Source organism: Camarhynchus parvulus, chromosome 5 (genome assembly GCF_901933205.1).
Source record: "Camarhynchus parvulus chromosome 5, STF_HiC, whole genome shotgun sequence".
NCBI classification, from domain to species: Eukaryota; Metazoa; Chordata; class Aves; order Passeriformes; family Thraupidae; genus Camarhynchus; species Camarhynchus parvulus.
Genome location: NC_044575.1, coordinates 15,299,003 through 15,318,904, shown reverse-complemented (window position 1 = coordinate 15,318,904; position 19,902 = coordinate 15,299,003). Strand labels below are relative to the sequence as shown.

At 49.5% G+C, this 19,902-nt stretch overlaps 1 protein-coding gene across 1 annotated transcript in view; it reads left to right on the top strand.

Moving 5' to 3' along the window:
* LSP1 (lymphocyte specific protein 1) overlaps positions 1–19,902 on the top strand; it is a 36,748-nt gene that overhangs the window by 11,467 nt on the left and 5,379 nt on the right. The window contains exons 2-10 of the mRNA XM_030950413.1: positions 1,374–1,526; positions 3,626–3,715; positions 7,347–7,530; positions 8,484–8,612; positions 11,722–11,765; positions 11,937–12,018; positions 12,371–12,511; positions 13,300–13,380; positions 14,252–14,366. Of these exons, the coding sequence (XP_030806273.1) occupies positions 1,374–1,526; positions 3,626–3,715; positions 7,347–7,530; positions 8,484–8,612; positions 11,722–11,765; positions 11,937–12,018; positions 12,371–12,511; positions 13,300–13,380; positions 14,252–14,341 (994 nt within the window). The 3' untranslated portion in view covers positions 14,342–14,366. The remainder of the gene's footprint in view (positions 1–1,373; positions 1,527–3,625; positions 3,716–7,346; positions 7,531–8,483; positions 8,613–11,721; positions 11,766–11,936; positions 12,019–12,370; positions 12,512–13,299; positions 13,381–14,251; positions 14,367–19,902) is intronic.

Here is a 19,902-nt window from a genome sequence, read left to right as displayed (position 1 = left end):
GAAACCCACGGTGAAGTGAGTCCCTCTCGCGTGCTTCATAGTCCAGACTGAGGGCAAAGCTGGTCAGGCTGCAGAGTGGCACTCCTGGGGCCAGCTGAAACCTGTCCCTCATTCACTCAAACTGGGCTTAAACATGTCTTCACTAAGGTATTTCTGTTTGGATTTTTTCCTCATTTTCCCTTCCACAGGCTCTTTGTTCCAGTCTGAATAATGTTGCACTGTATCTCCCATTGAGCAGGTTCATCCTCAGAGGACTGTGGTCCTTGGGATATTCCTGAGGTGGGCAAGTGCAGGTTGGTCTGGGTCCTGCTGCTGGTGGGAGATCGACTTCCCAGCTCCCATGTGTGTGCCTTCCTCAAAGACATTTCTGTAAACAAGCTTGAAAATGCCAGGGGAAACAGCTTTGGGTCTGCTTTGGACCTGGCTGAGCCAGGCGTGAGTGGGGTGAGGAGGCATCTGCCCCAGCATCAGCCCTGTGTACCACAATCAGACCTGCCCAGCTCCAGGTGCCATCACAGGCCCTTTGGGTGAGTGGTGGCCACCCCATGGCCTGTCCCTTTCTGCCTGAATCTCAGCTGGTGCTGCCAGTGGAGCAGGAGCTGATCCCACGTGGGGAGCGCCTGGACTGGCGTTATCACCAGAGAAGGAATGTGGCATCCGCCTTATCACTTCCTTGGGGATGCAGGAGGCTGCTCTGTTGACAGAGGCATTATTGTGCAGCAGTTGAGATGTCTGGGAGAAGCCAGGGCAGGTTTTTCTTCTCCACAGGGCTGGCAGGAAGCCAGGCAGGGCAGAGCAGGGCAGGACATAGGTGCTGCCATCCGCCGCTGTTTCCGTGGCTCCTGGTCAGGCAGGAGCAGCTCAACTGCCTAAGGAAACTCATCCCCAGGGTACAGATCTTGTCTTCTGTGGGCCAAAGCTTGAGATGAAGGTGTTGGATATCTTGCAGCACTGCAAGACCCTTTACAAACCCTTCAGACACCTTGCAGCATTGCAGGACCACTTACAAACCCTTCCAAAGGGGAGGTGCAAAGCTGTTTTTGCAAGGAATGGTGCTTTCCAGTGGGCTTCAGCCCACAGGCAAGTGGGAAGAGGATATGTACCACATCTTCCTCCTAGAGACTTGCAGGCTCTCCCGTGTCTCTCCCAGTGCCTGTGTCCCACCTTGTCCTTGCCCATCAGTCAGTCCCACTGCAGAGCTGTGCTGGTGGAGGTGAGGATGCCACTTGGAGGATCACGGCTCGTGGTGGGAGCGCTCCTCTGCAGAAGGCTCCTGCTTGCTGGGGGGACCCCAGGCACCTCAGAGGATTGTTACCAGGTTTCACAGGACTGCCTGATGGCATTAACGATGGGTTTTCCCTCTGGCTTGGCAGGCTGACAGCACAGTGGAGCGTGGAAGATGAGGAGGAGGCGGCGAGAGAGCGGCGGCGGCGGGAGCGGGAGAAGCAGCTGCGGTCCCAGGCAGAGGAGGGCCTGAACGGCACCGGCCCCTGCTCGGAGAGTGCTGCTCCGGCACAGCAAAACCAGTAAGAAATACCCCTGGATAAATCCCTCAGCAACACACCTTTTCCCTCCAGCAAACCCCTCCTGCAGCACCAAGTGTGTGTCCCTGGTGTTTGGGGAAGATGGGGAAGTGTTCTAGCAGGTTTGGGCTGGAAAGCAAATAGTGCGCTTTCTTCTTAGGGCAGAAAACCCCACAAGTCCTGCTTTGATTGTTTCCTTGGCTGAGGCCCTGGGAATTTACACTGAGATAGCTTGGGGCAAGCTAGGCTCTGGTAGGGAGTCCCCATTGCCAGTGATTTCAGTGCTTGGTTAAATTTCAACTTGGGAGCCATCCTACACCAAAAGTAATGGAGTTTCCTGATATGTGCAAAGACAGATGTGCCTGAGGAGGTGATGCACAATCCCAGGCAGATCACAGTGCAAGCAATCACCTATCCTGGCTAAGCTTCCCATTCCTCCCTCAGAGGATGCTGCCCTGGCACTGGGAAGCATGAAGCAGCACCTGAGCTGGTGCAGTTCACAGCTCCAAGGATTAAAATTAAGTTTGTGCTTTAATGGGGCAAGTCCTAGATGGAAATAGCTCAGGAGGCATTTATGGAGATGCTGAGCTCTCTGCTGTCAAAGAGGAAACACCTGGAGAAGGGATAGGATGACATCCCCAGCATCCCACAGCACATCCTACTGCAGCCTCCCCATGTCCATGGTTCAGCAGTCCAGGTGCTATGCAGCACTGGGGCTAGCACAAAAACTAGTCTGCACTCTGAATTGCCAAATTCTTGTCTCAGGTCCTCAGTCTTACCACTATTTATGTGTTCAACTTATTTCTAAACCTATTGAACACAATGGAAAAGTGGTGGCAGGATTTTGAGTTATAGTCACAGAGAAGCAACATCTTCATTTCACTGGGAAAAAAGCAAAAGTTATTTATGAAAACCTATTTTTTTCCATTAAAAGATCTTTTTCTTCCCAAGATACTTCCAAAATTATTCAGGACTTTTTTTTTAAATAATATAAAAGCATTGCAAGACACCTTCACAATCCTTTGTGGAAATACACACGGTGATATTCTGCAGACAAAGCTGCTGCAGTCTGCTCTAAAAGCAAACAGAAGGTCTGAAAAGTAATAATAGTCATTAGCTTTTCCAACCCCCCCCTTCACGTGGGGGCTAGGAAATAATTTGAAAAGGTCTTTAAGATAGCAGATGAGATCTCTGGTCTCTGTTTGCTGGTTGGTGCTGTGAGCAGCCTCAGGCCCAGAGCAGTGTGCAGTAACCCAGCCTGCAGGCTCCAGTCCTCTTGGCATGGGCACAGCACCACTGCCATTGCCCAAATTCAATTGAGTGCTTAAGAGGACAATGACAAGAACAGCTCCTAAAATGAAAGGTTTTGCTCCCTGCTCCATGACGCCAAAGCTTGCTGGGCCAGGCTTAACCACAAGGATGTTTCTTCTTCTCTGGCCATTCCCTGGTTTTGTTTACAGCTGCTGACAGCCACCTGGGCTTGCTCATGCAGCCAGGGTCAGCCCTGGCTATTAATCTTCTGAAAAGCTTCATTCTCTCTTGTGTAAATCCTGCCCCCTCCTTCCTGTGGCTCTTCCCACGCTGGGACTCCTATCCATGTCACTCCCCTTAGTTCAAACCCACTCTTGCATTTCCTTGCTCCAAAGGGACAGAGTGAACATCCTGCTCTCCCTTACCCCCACTAAAGAAAGCCAGGAACAGTCAGGAGGACAGAGGGTTTGCAGGAAAGACAGGAGTGTTTTTGGGAGCCAGAGGGATGGACATCAGCTGAAGTGGTGATGATGGGGCTGTGCTGGCTTTGTGCTTCTCCTGGGGCTGGGTTTGCAGAGGGACACAGGGAAGCAGCCAGTTTCTGACAGCATTCAGCCAGTCTCCCTTGCTCCCTGGGAGGTTTTGTGTTAGCCTGAGCACACAACTGGGGCCAGGGCCACAGATGCTGGGATGATTTTGCCATGGCTGTCTTCAACAGTACAGCTCACCCAGAGAAGAATGAATGGAATAACTGAGAGGAGAAGGACTGTGTCAGGCTGTGGCTCTTCCAGGCCAGGTTTAGGCCTTTTTGCATGCCTCTCATGCTAATTTTCCTTCTTGCTGTGTTTCAGCTATGACTTTAAGCCATCTGGGACTTCGGAGCTGGAGGAAGATGAGGGGTTCAGTGACTGGTCCCAGAAGCTGGAGCAGCGCAAGCAGAGGTGGGTAGGACACAGATGCACCAAGGGGAGGGCTATCCCTGTCCCCAGCTAAAAGACTGTCCCTGAGGAGGGGTGACCAACCCCAGGTCAGGTCCAGCATGTGTAAGAATGAGGCCAGCGTGTGGAGCATCAGCAGGACAGAGCAGGCCCCACAGCACTGGGGCAGATGCTCTCTGCCTGCCCTTTGGGCTGGCAGGGGGGAATGGCCCAGGGACGGCCCCAGGCTTTGGGGATGTTTGGATTGAGCTTTGTGCTCCAAGCAGTGGCATCCTGCCAGGACTCCTGGGTTTGGAGGAGTGACAACAGCAGATTTAAGCCACCTGAGCTGCTGCAGGGGCTGAAATGGTCTCTAACATAATCCAGGCCAGCCTAAAAAGCTGTTCTAAGTTATTGCTGCTTCCTGGCTCATGTCAGCATAGTGGGTGTTATGGCCCCAGCCCACCTTGTGCCTGACTCCTCTTTGAGCAGGGAAAAACAGGCAGCAAAGAGCCCTGGGAGCCCTCCCATCACTCCTCCTTTACAGAACTAGACCAAACTCCTGCCTTAACCACTTCCCTTGGATACTGCCCACCTGCACATGAACTCTGTGACTCAGCTCTCTTGGCAGCTTGATTCTGTAGGGAATTTTTGACATAGCCTCTTCTATGCCCTGAAGAATTCTTTGCACAGAGAGGTGGTGGATGCCCGCCCCTTCCCTGGAAACATTCAAGTCAGGTTGGATTGGGCTCTGAGGAACCTGATCTGATTGAAAAGGTTCCTGCTTATTTCAGAGGGATTGGACTAGATGACCTTTAAAGGTCCTTTCCAAACCAAACTATTCTGTGACTGAAAAAATGCTTAAGATTAATATTTACTGCTGAATAAATAAAAACGAGCTCAGAGTTTTGTTACTTTTCTCCAAACGTTGTGGCTAAACCACGTTGCAAGCTGTACCTTTGCAGCCCTGACCCCACAAGCACTTCTCAAGCACCTCCAAGGCCCAGCACAACGTAATTATAACATCTGTGGGAGCAATTAGAAATCTTCTGCTTTTTGGTTTGCTGCCTCCTTTTCCAACCCGCCTTGCAAAGAGCTTTTCTGGAAAGAAAGGCTACTGCTTTTCCCTCCTTGGCCTTCAAAAGTGAATTAGTTGGAATTAACATTATCCTCCCCAGGGGTTTCTTGTTGTGGTTTTATGTGTTTGTCCTGTAGCTGAGCAGGGGAGGTGGTGTTCATGGCAGGTGAAGCCCATCAGTGAGTGGTGGTACTTTAAAAGCAGGAGCTGTAGGTGAAGGCTGGTTGGGAGAGGCAGCTGGAGGAGCTCAGGCTCTGTGGGCTTTTTGCAAAGGCTGGGCTTGTCCTCACAGCAGGGGCTGTGCCCTGTAAGGTTCTTGCAGCAGCTTTCTCCTTCATCCTGCTTCATCCAAGGGACAGCCTGGAGTGTGGTGGGAGCACAGGTAGGGGCACAGCCTGGAGTGTGGTGGGAGCACAGGTAGGTTGTGTGTCTGCCTGTGGTGCTGGGACAAGCAGTGCTGTGCTCAGGCTTTCCCAACTCCCTTCTCTCCTGTTTAACTGGAGATGAGGCAAATCCTGGGTTTTAAGTGGTGGCTGTGAAAGAGTGGATGGAGACAGCTGCTCTCTGTTGGATGGCACTAAACCAGGTCCTGCTTCCCCTGAGGGCCTTGGTGCTAAGGCATGTTTTCTTTTTGGTCCTGGCTTTCCTCTTTGAGGTAGGAGATCTGTGCTGTCAGCTGTGTGCAAGGAGGTGAAGCTGTGCCAGCCTAGCTGCCTCCTGTACAGCATTGCTGTGGTGTGAAAGGCATCCTATAGGCTGTGCTGTGTTTGCTGGCCTTAATTTTTAACATGAGCTTGCACTTGAGCTGGACACATTGCTGCCATCCTGGTGGAGAGCTGCAAGCTTCCTGGGCCTTCAGAGACTGTTTGCTCTTGGTGAGAGGATGATGAGAAACAAGTCAAGTGAGCCAGCATATGCATTGTCTTTTTTCCCCATGTAGTCAGTGTGGAGGGCTGGATGGTTGCTGACCTGTGAGCTGCCTTCCCAGCAGCAGAGAGCTGGGTGGAAAGGTCTTGTTGGAACTTGTTTTTGTGTTTTGGTGCTGCCTGCTGAGGGAGGGGCAGTGAGTCAGCCTTGCCCTTTGGCAGCTGCCTGCTAGCCAGCTCTCTAGCCCTGCTCTCTCAAGCCAGGCGATTTTCTAAGAACTGGGTGGGAGGAGAAAGCTCTTTTGGCTGGGGAAAGTAAGATGGCAATAACAGCTTGGTGTGTGGCTGTGAGCCAGTGAGAGTTCTGGGGCTCTGTACTCCAGTGTCCCTGTGCCCAAAGGCATGGGCTGCTCTGCTCTTGCAAAGCTGATTGCATAAACATGCTCCTAGGTCTCACTTGCGGCCTTGGAGACCTGTAGCAATTCTCTTGTTCCAAGAGAACCCAAACCTATTGTGGCTTTTAAGCCCCTAAGCCGGGGGTGACCCCATCTGCTTTGGAACTCCTTTGTTTTGCTGGGATGTGAGATGAGTGATGTGAGTAGGGGTGTCATTTTTTCCAGTGGGCAAAAATGAGGCTTGGGTCCAAGTGTCAGCACAGCATTGCTGGTGAAGCGCTGTGCCTTGCCCATGGAATGATTCCAGGGGAGTGGCTCTGGAGTTCAGCTTGAGAAGCATGCTCTTGTGTTGTTGGTTGGGCTCTCCTGCAGGAAGAGACTCTGTTAATGTGGAAGATGAGTTTAGGCAGAGAAGGGCTGTGTTTGGTGCCCTCTTGTATTTGTGGGGTTCCCTAGACAAAGAAAGGAATGATGCATCTGACTCCATGTTCTCAGAAGGCTAATTTATTATTATATGATACTACATTAGTATAATTTAGCATAGCACTCTTTAATATAAAGAATAGAGAAAGGATGCTTACAGAAAGCTAAAAAGATAATAATGAAAACTTGTGACTCTTTCCAGAGCCCTGACACAGCTTGGCAGTGATTGGCCATTAAGTCAAAACAATTCACATGAAAACAACGAAACAACCACCTGTTGGTAAACAATGTCCAAACACATTCCAAAGCAGCAAAACACGGGAGAAGCAAGTCAGATAATTGTTGTTTTCTTTTTCTCTGAGGCTTCTCATCTTCCTGGGAGAGAAATCCTGGGCAAGGGGATTTTTCCAGAAAATATGATGGTGACTGTGCCCCGCTTGGAATTAGTGCTGGGAACCATGGGGGCAGCATCAGATTTGTGTTTGGCTGCAGGGTGTGCTGGTGCACCTGGAATTTTAGCTGTAGCCAAGCAGGGAATTAGGCCAGCACCACATCATGGTAGCAGTGTCCTCTCTGCCAGTGGTTTGAGCAGAGGGCTCTTCTCTGCTTTCCTATGGGTTTTGCCCATCATGATGCTGGTAATGTGCAGATCCCTTCAGCTCTGCCACAGCTCTTAGTTGAGCTGAGTCTTGGACACTTAAAGTGGGGGGAGTGAGATGTGACTGCTGTTGCATCTGGGTGCCTGGAACTGGCTGTGAGCCCTGGTGTGGAATCCCCAGCATGCTGTAGATTTGGGGAAGTGATAAAATTGGATTTCCTGAGGTGTGAGGTACCTCATGGTGTCTGTAGGCTCATAACTGTGCTTTTATTCTTTGATCTCTCCCCATCTGTAGGTCTCCAAGGCAGTCCTACCAAGAAGAGGAGAGTGGTGTGAGAGAAGCTGAAGTCAAACTGGAGCAGATCCAGCTGGATCAGGAAAGCCCAGAGGAGAATATGGTTATCAGAGAGGAAGAGAGGCTGTGCCAGGAGGAAGAAGAGGTTCAAGAGCAGGAGGAAGAGGAACAAGTTGAGCAAGAGGTGGGATCAGGAGGAGCTGAACTTCTTTTTAGAGGGCTGATGGGAGAGCTGATGCTGGGGGCTGCTCTCCCATGTCCTGGCTCACCATTGCTGCTGGAAGCTCAGCCCATGCAGGCATTAGATGTGTTTTCATGGCATAATCTGGGGCTGGTGCCACTTTTGCCTGTGTGCTGTGCCTTCTTGTGGTCACTGCAGGCAGCCTCTGCCCTTTTGTGAGGGGGGTGTGCTTACTCTGAGTTTGTGGTGGCTTTGCCATGTCCCTGTCATGCTGAGAAGGAAAGTGTTATTTCTCCTGTGGCAGTGAGTAGCTTTACAGGAGAGCTCAAATCTAAATTATACTGCTTGTTTTTCTCTCCTCAGCCTTTATCACACAATTGGAGTACTTTGTCTTGATAGATCTCTTAGCCTTGCATTGCTCCCAGCTGAGGTGTTTTTGTTCTGATAATTCCTGGTTAAGGAGAGGGGGAGAGAGGGACAAAGCTGGAATTCAAGTGGTGTGCAAGTCAGGGGGCTGAGCTTTGAATATCATTTGTCGTAAATGGATTTTGATGTTCTGGCGTTAGTAAGATGTTTGCATTTGAGCTGTGTGTTACCCTTTCCAACCCTGTATTCTAAAGGCAGCTTCTCTCTCTCCTTTTGGCCTCTAAATGAGGAATTAATGTTTTCCTATCGCAGTTGTGGTAAGAGATCTTTATAACTGATGCAAGGACCCCTTTTCATACCATTTGGGAATCTTGAACCTGCAAAATTCCTGATTTCTGCCCTCCCTTCCAAATGACATATGAGCTTCTTCCTGAATGTTTCCAAATTAGATAATGTTAACTTAAAGTTTCTGTGCTTTTGTGTTTATTTAGTGTAGAGCAGGAAGCCTGGGAGATGGGAAAAATCACTGTTGTTGCATAATAAGCAGTTTGACCAACTCACTTCCTGGCTTGTTCTTTTTCTGCGCTCAGGAAAAGAAGAGAAGGCGAAATGATGGAGAGAAAGAAGAAACACCAGAGAAACGCCAGAAGGCCCCAAGCCTTGCCAGCCTGGAGGAGGAGGAGCTGTGCTCTGACCACACTGTAGTGTGCTCCACAAAGGTTTGTGTTCCTGGGGCCCCTCTGGATGCGTGACAGCTGTCACAACAAGGATCCAACCAATGATGAGGAAGGATTATCCAGGGTTTACAGCAATGTGGGGTGTGAATCCCATTACCCTTCCTGCTACCAGCTGAGACAAACCACCTGAGCAACTTGCCTCATCTTTCATGGCTGTCAGCCTCCTCTCCTCCTGCTTTGCCTGCTTGAGTGGTTGGAGGCTGTAGCAGTCACTCTGAAAGTGTAAAGCTCATTGAGGGCTCCAGGGAATATTGTGATACTCAGATAGCTGCGCTTTCAACTTGTGTAGTCTTTAACAAAATTCACGAGAACTTAATGAAATTTCCCTTCCAAAGGGAAAAAGCCCCAATAACTGAAACAGTGGCATTTCTCTCTTAATTAGAACAAAATGTATGACTTAAGTTGTTTAAACAAATGGGGATTTCTGATCTCTGGAGCATTGTGTCCTTCCCAATCATATCTGTTTGCGTTGGTGCTCTTGTGAAACTCCCATTATTAACACCACCTGAATTGCATCTTATGACTTGTGTTGCATTTACTACAAATCATCAGTTCTGTGTGTGTGCTTTTGAATACAATGGATACAGATAAGTGTTTCTGTACTGAATGGTTTTTTCTGCCTTTGTAAGCCCCAACCTTTTTGATTGTAGCAGTGAGGGAGATGGTGTGCAGCCTGTTAATCTGCTATTGGAACTATCCTTGGGTTTTTTTAAATTTAGTTTTGTGCTATTTGTGACTTAATATTTCCTGAGTGGGAATGATTGTATGAGTACTTTCTTTTGCATCAGTAAATAGATGGAAAGAGGAAGGTTTCATCGTCTACAGCCATCAGATTCTTGCTGTTAGTGGAGAATCCATTTTATAGTCAAAAGAGGGGAGACAGAGTAGGTGTGGATGCAGGCTGGCTGCTAATGCTAGGTTTGAAAAGTGGTGGGGGTAGCCAAAGCATATTCCTGAAGTGGGCCTGATGGGAAAATGTGGAAAATGCTTTTGGCAACTTTTATGTGCTGAACCTTCTGACTTTACAGCCCCAAAACACACATAGCTTCTCAACCTCAGTTTAGCTGCTGCTGCTAGGATTAGCCCAGGGAAAGGTTTAGAAATGCAGTCTCTGTTTTGTAATGGTGATGTCAGAGCTCACCCGCACACTAAGCTGGATGTAAAACTGCTGAGGAAAAATCTGTGCTTGGAATCTTTCCAAAGGAAGGCTAATCTTTACACCCCAGCTAGCAGGGCTCTGTGAACACTGAGTACTAAGCACACTGGCCACCAAGAAGGTGTTTTGGCACAGGAAGTTCAGCAGAAGCCCTGCTTGTAGCAGAAAGGCAAAAGCACCTGCAGTCAGTGCTGTGTGCCCCTGCCAGATGTGGCTGCTGGGGCACACCTGGGGCAGGCTGGTGGGGGGGTGTGGGATGGTGGGGTGTTTGGGGTTCAGAGGCCCTAAGGGCTGAAATAGGGGGAATGGAGGCAAGGGGGAAGTCTTGTACCAGTCCTGTTTTGTCACAGCCTGCTTGTAAGCCCTGAGCTTTGAGGCTGGCTGAATGAGCAGCTGTAGTTTCTTCTGGCCTTCAGAAAGTGCTTGGGACCAGGGAAATGCACAATTGTCACTGCAAGGAGCTGCCAGGGGTGGGGGAGATGGTCTCCAAATAGCACAGTGAAAGTTTGTTCCTCCCTTGACTGTCATACTGAGATACATTGCCACTTAGAGCTTTTTCTGGGCCCCTCTGTGTTTAACCTGGTGCTTGTTCATAACCTTTCAGAAGTGCCTCTGTATGGTTTGCACCTGCACCCCATCTCCCTGGCAGGGTGGGCAAGGCTTTTTCCCATTGACATGTACTTGTGTTTGGGAAGCTGAGGCCAAGATCTACCAGATTCCCCTTCCAGGTTGGTGCTGTGCCCTGTCAGGTGCCAGCCTGCCCATCAGTGAGCAAGGTGAAGAGGCTCAGCAATGGCTCAGAGGCAAGCAGCAGCTCCTGCAGCAGCGAGCAAAGGAGTGAGCTGGCAGCAGGCAGACAGACAGACAGCCTGCCCTGCAGACAGAGCTGCCTTCTGTTGTGCTGCTGTGGGGGACCCTGCAGAGTGGCTCTCCCCAGGTCATCTCTATTAGCCAGGCCTGCACTGTTTGGTTGTTCTCTAATGGCCTTGTGCTCCTGGGCACAGCTGGTAAATGTGTCCTCTGTGTGACACTGTCTTGTCTTCTGTTTAGCTGAAATTTAGCACCTTAAGATGCATCCTGAAAGCATCTTAAAGGATCATTTAGTGTTGTTTTTTATCTGCTAACTTGGTAGGTGATGTTTCCTGTGCCACAGGCAGCAGTTTACAGGGGGAGAAGGCTCCTTTTTACTTGGTTGCTGCTCCTTGACTCTGTGGGAGCTGGTGTTAAGAAAGCCCCCCCTTTGGCTTCAAGGTGATTTTTCTCTTTGTATGCTTGTTTCTGGGGCATGAAAGAGTCACAAGGTTTAGCAACATTTCAGCTTTCCTTTCCTTCAGTGGTTGTGAAGTGTTTGCTTGCCTTCCTGTCTTGGCCAAAGAGTTATTGCACAGGAGCCTCTGGTGCAAAACTCTTTTTCCTGATGGCTTGACATGAAGAGCTGCCTCACAGGTGGCTCCCTGTGCTGATCTGCCCTGTCTGTGTGCTTCTCTTGTGTGGACAAGTTGACCTAACCCATGCCTGCTCCCATGCTTGGCTTCTCTTCTGCAGATGTGGTCTCTAGTTTTTCCCCTTGTCTTTCTGTACTTGCCATTTCCCTTTTTGTGTCTGGCTAGGAAACCAAAGATCTCTGAGAGACCTTCTCCTTCACCAGAGGGAGTAGAATAAATGGTCTTGGTTGGTGTTCCAGCTGTCATTCATTTTACACATGGTTGGCTTGCCCCTGAAATTGGTTGGGATTTTCTTCCCCTGCTTGGAAAGAGGGAAGGAAGGGAATGCTCAGTGTCTCTGATTTGTAGGGGAACATGGGGGCTGAGTGCATCATTTCTAACCAAAATATGGGTGAGAGATGAGGGCCAAGAAATGGTCAGCTAAAGTGACCTGCATCCGTCTGAGGTCCCTGGACAAAAGTCATATCTTTGTCTTCTTTGTCCCCTTCAGCTCACGGACAGAACTGAGTCGCTGAACCGCTCCATACAGAAAAGGTAATTCTGGGCTGGCCTCAGGGCAAGGCAGGTCCCTTGCTGCAAAGGGAGATGGTCAGCAGGTCCTGCTGTGGGGAAGGGCAGGAGCCACAGGCTGCCTGTGCCTCACAAAGTCCTCCCTTCTGCCTGAGGCACTGGGGGAACACCTTAATCCTCCTCTCTGTTCTGCAGCAACAGCATAAAGAAGAGTCAGCCTCCTCTCCCGGTGTCCAAGATTGATGACAGGCTGGAGCAGTACACACAGGCTATTGAGGTGGGTTGCTGTGTTGTCTCTGCCCCCACCCTCCCAGGAGCCCTCTTTGCTGGCGCTGCTCCCCCACCACGCCTCTCAGCCTTACCATCTGTGAGATGACAACTGAATTGTGGGAGTTCCTTTGGGTGGGAGCACTCCTTGCTCCTGTCTGTGTGTCCCTCCACAGCATAAAGTAGGTTTCTGTGGCAAGCTGTCCTGTACTTGTTTTTTTGTGCTCTCTGCTTAAAGAGTGGGAGTATCTGACAGGAACTAGTAGGACTCTACAAGTCTCCTTTTACACCCCCTTATCTCCAAGGATAAAAATAATCAAGAGGCGCACTCTGATGGCAAACTGTCTCCATTGATTTTCCAGACCTCCACAAAGGCTCCGAAACCTGTCCGGCAGCCCTCTCTTGACCTTCCCACCACCAGCATGATGGTAGCCAGCACAAAAAGCCTCTGGGAGACTGGGGAGGTCACAGCCCAATCTGCTGTGAAGCCCTCAGCCTGTAAGGTACAGCCCTTGGGGGACTTGCCTTGCTTGTGCCAGGGGCAGGGACTGGTCCCTGGGCACAGTGTGCATTGTCCTTGTTTATCCTCTTGGTGCATCTTGTTTGTGGGGCTTCCAGACTCTAAACACATCGATATTAGAGGCCTTCCATCATGTTGTAAGGCTTTGCACCTTGGAGATTCAATTTTTCTGACAGGGTCCCCAACTGTTCCTTGGTGGTACCTGCAGGAAAATCTCTGTGCTGCTGGTTGAAGCTCTGATTTGAAATGGGAATAAAATCAGCTGCTGGGGAGAATGCACGTGTCTCCTACAGGGGCTGGGGCTGAGCTCCAATTGTCAAGCATGACCTTGCATGTAGTACCAAGGTGATAAATCTTGTAAACTTGGAAAATGCAGAGAGCATTACGTAGTGCTCTCAGTGATTTCACTTTCTGGCTGTTGTGGGTGAGGCTGGTTCTGTAATATGTTGGTTGCAAGTCTGTTTATGGGAGCAGAATTCCTTTTGGTAGAGAAGCCTTGATGTTTACATGTCCTAAATAGTTAACAAACTTAAGAAAATAAACATCTTGGAGCTAATTCAGACTCTTGTGGAAGAGTGGTAGGAAAACATAGGGTACACTGGGAACAGGAAGACATTTTCACAGTCATGGGTTTTAGCAGCAGCTGTTTTAGGTCAGATGTGATATTATAAATAAAAAAAGGAGGTCAGATGTGTGGGTTGGAAATGGATGTGAACAAAGACACGTTCACAGCATTAGCAGTGAAGGGTAATGAAAGCATCATTTTCTCAGGATATTGTGGCTGGAGACATCGTGAGTAAAAGAAGCCTTTGGGAACAGAAGGGGAATCCCAAACCTGAGAGCAGTGTCAAGGTGAGTTGGTGTCTGTGAGTGTGACAGCGCTTGCTCTGCTGAAGAAGAACAGAGCTGGTGGCTGGGCTGGCAGTATTGAGAAGATGATGTTCTGTAGGGACAAGGGCTACCTGTATCTGTCAATGCCATTGCATGCTTAAGAGCTCTTCCTAGCAGTGAATTGCTGTTGGTTCAGCTCTAGTGAAAATGGGGGCAAAAATTCTTTTATATCCAGTAATTCTGAAAGGTCTCTTGAATAGCATGTTGTTCTCAGCCCATGAGCTGGGAGTCACAGCCTTCTAGGTTCAAATGGAGCTGCAAATTTGAGCAGTTTTGCTCTTGTTATGCTTTTTGGTGCTGAGAGTAAACAAAACGTGCAAAACTAAGTGAACCTGAACCTAAGACAGTATCACTTGCAGATGGATCTGGGTTTTTGTGGGAATGTTTGTGGAAATGTCTTCTAAAATGCAGCAAGCAGCTACTGCTCAGACTGTCTAGGCTGGGAGAGGAAGATCAAAGTATCTTGTCAGTTCCTGTGCTGAAATTGCCAGTACCTGGTAAATACCCCAGTCTCTTATCATGGATAAAACAACCCTGTCTTGGGGGTCTGGGCTCTTAGATGAGCCCTCCCTCACAATGCCTGCGTTGCATTTACTTTCCTATTGCATATCCTGTTCTTGTTATGTTGCCTCATGCTTACAGAAGGTGGTGATGGATCTGTGCAGAGTTTGTGTGAAGGGGGCAGGAAGGCAGTACAGAATGGGCTGTCTGAGCCCTCTGGGATTAAAGGCACCTGTATCATGTGCTCCTCTGGCTTTAATTACTTGATTTTTGACTGCCTATTTAGCAGAGAAAAATGCTGACTTTGGCTCTTCCTTTCTCTCCTGTTCAGTCCACTCCTTCTGGCAAGAAGTACAAATTTGTTGCAACAGGCCATGGCCAGTACAAGAAGGTGTTGATAGACGATGCTGCAGAGCAATAGCATGTCTGGAGAACTCATTAACCAGGTAGGTGGGATATGGCTCTGCTCTGTGTAACAACCTCCTGGGCTGCTCTGGCAGCATGCTGGGGTTGTTTCTGCCAGCAGCACGTGGGGTGAGTTGGAAGGTGCTCTATGGGAGCAGCTGGAGCCTGGCTTCTGGGCCTGACTGTCTGGGCTGGAACAGAGTGGGTACACAGCAGGGATTTGTTTTGGTCTCTGCCTTTCTGATGCTGCTGCATACCTCTGTTAGTTTAATCTGCAGGGCAAGTCCCCTAGCTACTGCTGTGTGGGTGAAGATGTGTTTGCCTTTGCTAGTTCAAAGGAATGGTCTCTATCTGCTCTCTTTCCTTATGCTCTCTGAAGTTGCAAGGAGTAGAGATGGAGATCATTCTGGCTGAGCATATGGGGGCTGGTGCACTTCTGAAATTCAAGTGTTTCTGGGGTTTAATTCTCAGATTTACTGAATTAATCAGGGAGAAAACTTTTAATGACTTAAGTAACCTCTTGGAACCAGTCTATAATAAGGCTGTAGCAGGAAGGATGTGAACATCTGCTGTGCTGGGTAGACCAACAGAGCAGAAAGGACTGTTCTCTGGTGTGCAGCAAGGGCAAGGCAGAGCTGGGTTGCTGTCTCTGTGCTCTCTTGAAATGGCCTTTGGCTCTCATGTTCTTATTGTGTTCAGGCTCATAGATATCCTGGTGTTATCTTGAGTGGATGATAGTAGAGGGCTGTGGCAATAAGGAGGAATGGTGTAGAGGGAGGTGATAACTGGTTGGATCCAACTGGGCAGCATCTGGCACAATGAGTGGAGAGGAAGTTGAGGGTGAAAACAAGCTCATTCTCTCTTTTTTTTTTCTCTACTATAAAAAAGAAGCTTTATTTCATTGCCAAGGTTAAAATAGCTCTGCCTGCTACAAAACACCTTTTGTTTCTGAATTCTTCCGGGGCTTGTGTTCCTTCTTTCCCCTCCCTCCCACCCTTAAGGAGCTGGCTTCTGAGTGTTGCATTTTGTTTTTTAGGCTTGTTTTTTTCCTTTTGTAGTGCCCATTTAGAGGAGATGGCCTTTTGAATGCTGCTTTGAGATGGGCAGCAGTACAAGCCCAAGACTGCCTGAAGCTCTGTTTTTAGTCCACAGAACTTCCGTCCTCAAATTCCTTCTTTGCTGGTGACTTTGAGAATCCTATTATAAGGTCTCCCCTTTGATCAGTCTCCTCTTTCTCCTGATGTCTGTTTCAGTGCAGCAGGTGGAACCTACTGAGCTTCAGTTCTCTGCAGCAAACAGGTTTTGCTGGGTTGTCAGCAGGTTTTGTTTGCCCCACCTGGGTTTCTCTGAGCAGCTCAAATGAAAGTGCCCTTGGCTCTGGTCTTTGTCCAGCAGCCTTTCTTGAAAGGCAAGGCACTGTCACAGGATGTCCCCTAGGACCCACCCAGTGCTCCAAACACCCATGGCACAACACTCTTGCTCTCTAGGTTTGTTCATGTGGAAGTATTGGGATTTTTCCTACTGTGAATAGCCAAATGGCTGTGATAGCTGAAGGAGCTTGGCTTGTTTCTGTTCTTAGCTGTCTGTTTTGTATGCTCTGAGCTCCCTGGGGAGCTGCTCCCCAGCTCCTCTGCACCCCCTTGAACTATGTTCATCCTTTTTCCCTATCACAGTCATGACCTTTTTGCTCCCAAACCCTTCTGGCTCCCCCGTCACTTGCTTTACACGACCTTAGCAGCTTTCTCCTTCCCTCTCTTCCTGGGCTGCAGGACCTCACTGCAGGCTATGGAACAGGAGTTTTTCTGTAGGTGTCAGTTTGGGCATTTAGCAACTGCCTGATGCCATTTGGCATTGAGAAATAGGCAAATTCTGTGCCCAGTAGCATTCCTCTTCCTCAGCACAGCAGCTCAGGCTGGAACACACCACTCACTTCCAGTGAGCAGCCGTTGGTAGAAATCCGTTGCCTACAGGGATTTGTTCTCCCATCTGTGGAACCCTTGTGTCAGGGTCTGTCTCTCTGCAGGGCTTGCCATGCTTGCTGTGTGCCTCTGCCCTTTATGGGGTAAAAGGGCTAAACCATGCACCCAGAGCTGCCTTCCTCTGTCTCCTTCCTTCTGCTTGTGGGAGTTGCTCTCCCCAGTGGCATTTCCCCATCCTTCATCCATGTGCAGTGGGGCTGGGGTGTGAATGCAGCCTGACTGGAGGCCCAGCAGATGCAAAACCTAAGCCTCAGGTGAGAGGTGTTGGTTTGCTCTGGGTGGTTGTCCTTGGTGCAGGACAAAAGCTGTTTTAAAGCACATGTGCTTCTTAAACCACCTTCACTTAGTCTCCCAAATGTAATTGATGTTGGCTGCTCTGCTTCATGCCAGCACTGTGGCTCTTGTGCATCCAGACCTTTGTGCAGAGGCATCCATCTGGCTGTGCTGCAGTAAGGTGCCATTTATCACTCTCTGGTAAGGCTGCCTTTATCTGCTTTATGTGTTTTATGCTGCACTCTTTAAATTTTTATGGCTGTGCTGCTGCATGGATGTTTTCTGTAGCTTTCTTCTCTGTGGCCTTCTCTTGCAGCAATGTTAAATTATCCTGCAGAGGCTTTCCTAGGAATCAATTGTGATTATTGCACATTTCCAACCTCTTGTTACCTTTTTCTTTGAAAACTGGAGGTCTGAAGAAATCCCCACCTTAGATAACTGGGTTATTCTTCCTACTTGCTTTTTGCCCTTTGAGTAGGGAATGGGTTACAGAATAGAGATAAGACGGTAAAGTGTAAACTGAAGAGAAGGTTTACTAAGTGAACTGCTCTTATAGGATCACTGCAAAATAGGAAGACTTCAAAAAAGGCAAAAGGGACTATTTGTTTCTGTCTGCTTGCAGTTTGGCCTGAGCAACTGTTGGTCAGTTCCATACCCTCTGCGCATGTAAAAGGAAACTCTGTACACAGCTCTTTATATTCTATTTGGGCTAAACATAGCAATCCTATATTAGCTGTGTAGGAACACCCCAGCATGTGGCCAAGTCCCTTGTGAAACAGAAATAACCAATCTCCCAGCTTTCATGCTCGCAAGCCTGCTGGCAGTGGAGTTGCAAAGGGCAATACTGGAAGGCCCAGTTGTCTCTGTGGGTGGGCAGAGTTGGGGATTTTCCTTTAAATGCCCTTTTTTCAGGACATCAGGGACACGCAGATGTGCAACTGTCATGATGTTCACTGTGAAAATGAGACTACATGTGGTTAGCAGAGCCCCTCAGAAGCCAGCACCTTGTTAAATACAGAGTTGGATACCCACATGTAAAGCAGGGTCTTTTTGGTTATAGTGGAAACATCACCCATCAGCTGTTGTGGAGAAAACATGGTAAAATACATAACAGAACTTGATTATTGAAACAGAATTATTCTTCTGTGCATTGTTATTTAGTAGACTGGCCTAGGAGGCTGTCGTCCGTGCCTTGGGTGAAAGGATGAGTTTCCATTTTGCTCTCAGCAAATGGGCATGGGGTACGCTTTCAGTGGCGGAGTTAGAGGCTATATGTATCTTCTTTGAGTTTGGTGTCTAAGACACTCCCTAGAGACATGGAGCGACCCAGATTCCTTCATTTCAGATGCAACTGCTGTTGTTCCTAGGATCAATCTCTTAGATAAATGCAACAAAAAACTCAGATTCCATTATCCTACTCTAAACTGGTCTTTTTCTATAGGCAGCTTGTCCTCTTCACTGTGTGCCTTCACTCTGTTACTGCCTCCAGTGATTGTTGTTGACTCTTCTTAAAACAAACATGTTTGTTTTCCTGTCATCTGTGGATGTGGTAGTTGTGCATTTGAGCTTTTGAGAGTAACCCTTAGACCTGCAGCATGGTGCTGCTGGCTTGGAGGGATTTTATTTAATTTGCTTTTTTCCTTACACTTGGCTCCACTGGGCTTGGTCAGAGGTTGTTGCACCTCCAGAGGTGTGGAGCAGCCTGGTGTCAGTGCACAGACCATCCTGATGCTGTTCTGTTGAAGCTCTTGGTGTGCTCCTCAGCCCCTTTGGGCCGGAAGCGGCTCACCTCAAACACGGTGCTGATCTTTGTCATGGGCTTGGCTGCCAGCTCCTTCAGCTTCCGCGCGTCAAAACGCGGCTTGTGCAGGAGGATGGGCAGGCGGCGGGGAAGAAAGACGCTTTCTTCCTTCTGCGGCTTCTTCTCTTCTGCTTGCTGCTTCTTCTCCTTGCCGAGTGCCACCTGGTATAAAATGGCGTCCCACATTCTCATGGCTTTTGATTTAACCAGCGTGCAGTCTTGCTTGATGACTGCTTGAGCAGTGTCTGCTTTATTCCCTTCCTCCTGTCCCAGCTTTTCTGGCTTGGACTCTGGGAAGCTGGTTGCTTCTGGCTGCACCATCAAGTGCTTCTTGAGGCGATGCCAGCCACTGGCACTGGTTCCAGGAGCTCTTGGTACTTCTCCTGATGATGGTCCTGGCTCAGCCCTGGGGGGACAGCTGGTATTGGGTAAGCTGGGAGTCATCTGGGCTTCAGTGATGTGTTCTGCCTTGGTGTCTGTGGGGGTGGACCTGGTACCATCAGCTTGTGCTGGAGTTGCTGTTGCTGGGTGTGCTTGCCTCCAAGGAGCACTGGATGTTGATGGTTCTGGGATGTCTTTGTCTTGCTCTGGTAGTTCAGGGGCTGCCTTGCACTCAGTGTCACTTCCATGCATTGTAGGCTTATTGGTGAGGGCATCAGAGGTGCTGGGCTTCTCAGTAGGAACAGGCTTGGAATCCTGATCAGGAGGCTCTGTCTCTGCAGCAGGAATGAGGGGAGGTTTTGGCAAAGGGGGAGCTGCCTTGTTGTCCTTAAGTGAGGTGGGTGTCTGCTCTGGAAGTGGTTCAGAGCTGCTTGTTTGAGGTGCTGGGGAAGTAGGCCTTTTGTCTTCATGGCTGACAGTTCCTTGGCTCGGGTTTGGTGTGGGAGTCTTAGCCGTGGGTGGCTTGACACTGTGGAAATAAGTGTTCACCTTGGTGACATAGGTAACCTCTGGTACCCTTTCTTTGCTGGCTGTACTGGGAGGAGGCTTGGGGAAAACAGATACTGAAGGGTCAGATGGGGAGGGAAGGTGGCCGCCCATGCCTTCAGGCTGCTGGTGAGTCTCAGGGGCTTCTGGCCTCTGTAGCAGGGGCATGGCTGAGGATGCTGTGAGCTTGACGTGCTCAGCGATGCGCCGCTGCTCGGTGACCTTCAGTGTGAAGGGCTTCCCCTTTCGGAACGGGGAGGGGGCGCGGTGGCCCATGGGCCTGATGGAGAGCTGGGTGGGCAGGGGGGCAGAGGGGGCTGCTGGGGCCTCAGGGGTCTCTGCTGCTGGGGCAGCGCTCTCTGCACACTCCTGGTCAGGGCTGGCTTCGTTCACGGGCGACAGGCTGGAGCGGAAGGACTTGCCCTGCTCCGAGGTGAGGATGGCGTTCTTCCTGGCTGCCTTCTTCAGCAGCCGCTGCAGCCGCAGGTTGTCCTTCCCAGGCTTGGGTAGGGTGGGAGGGGGAAAGGGGGTGGTGATTGGAAACAGGCTGGATGGAGGATGATACTGTTATCAGCATTGTCATTTCCTGCAAAAAAA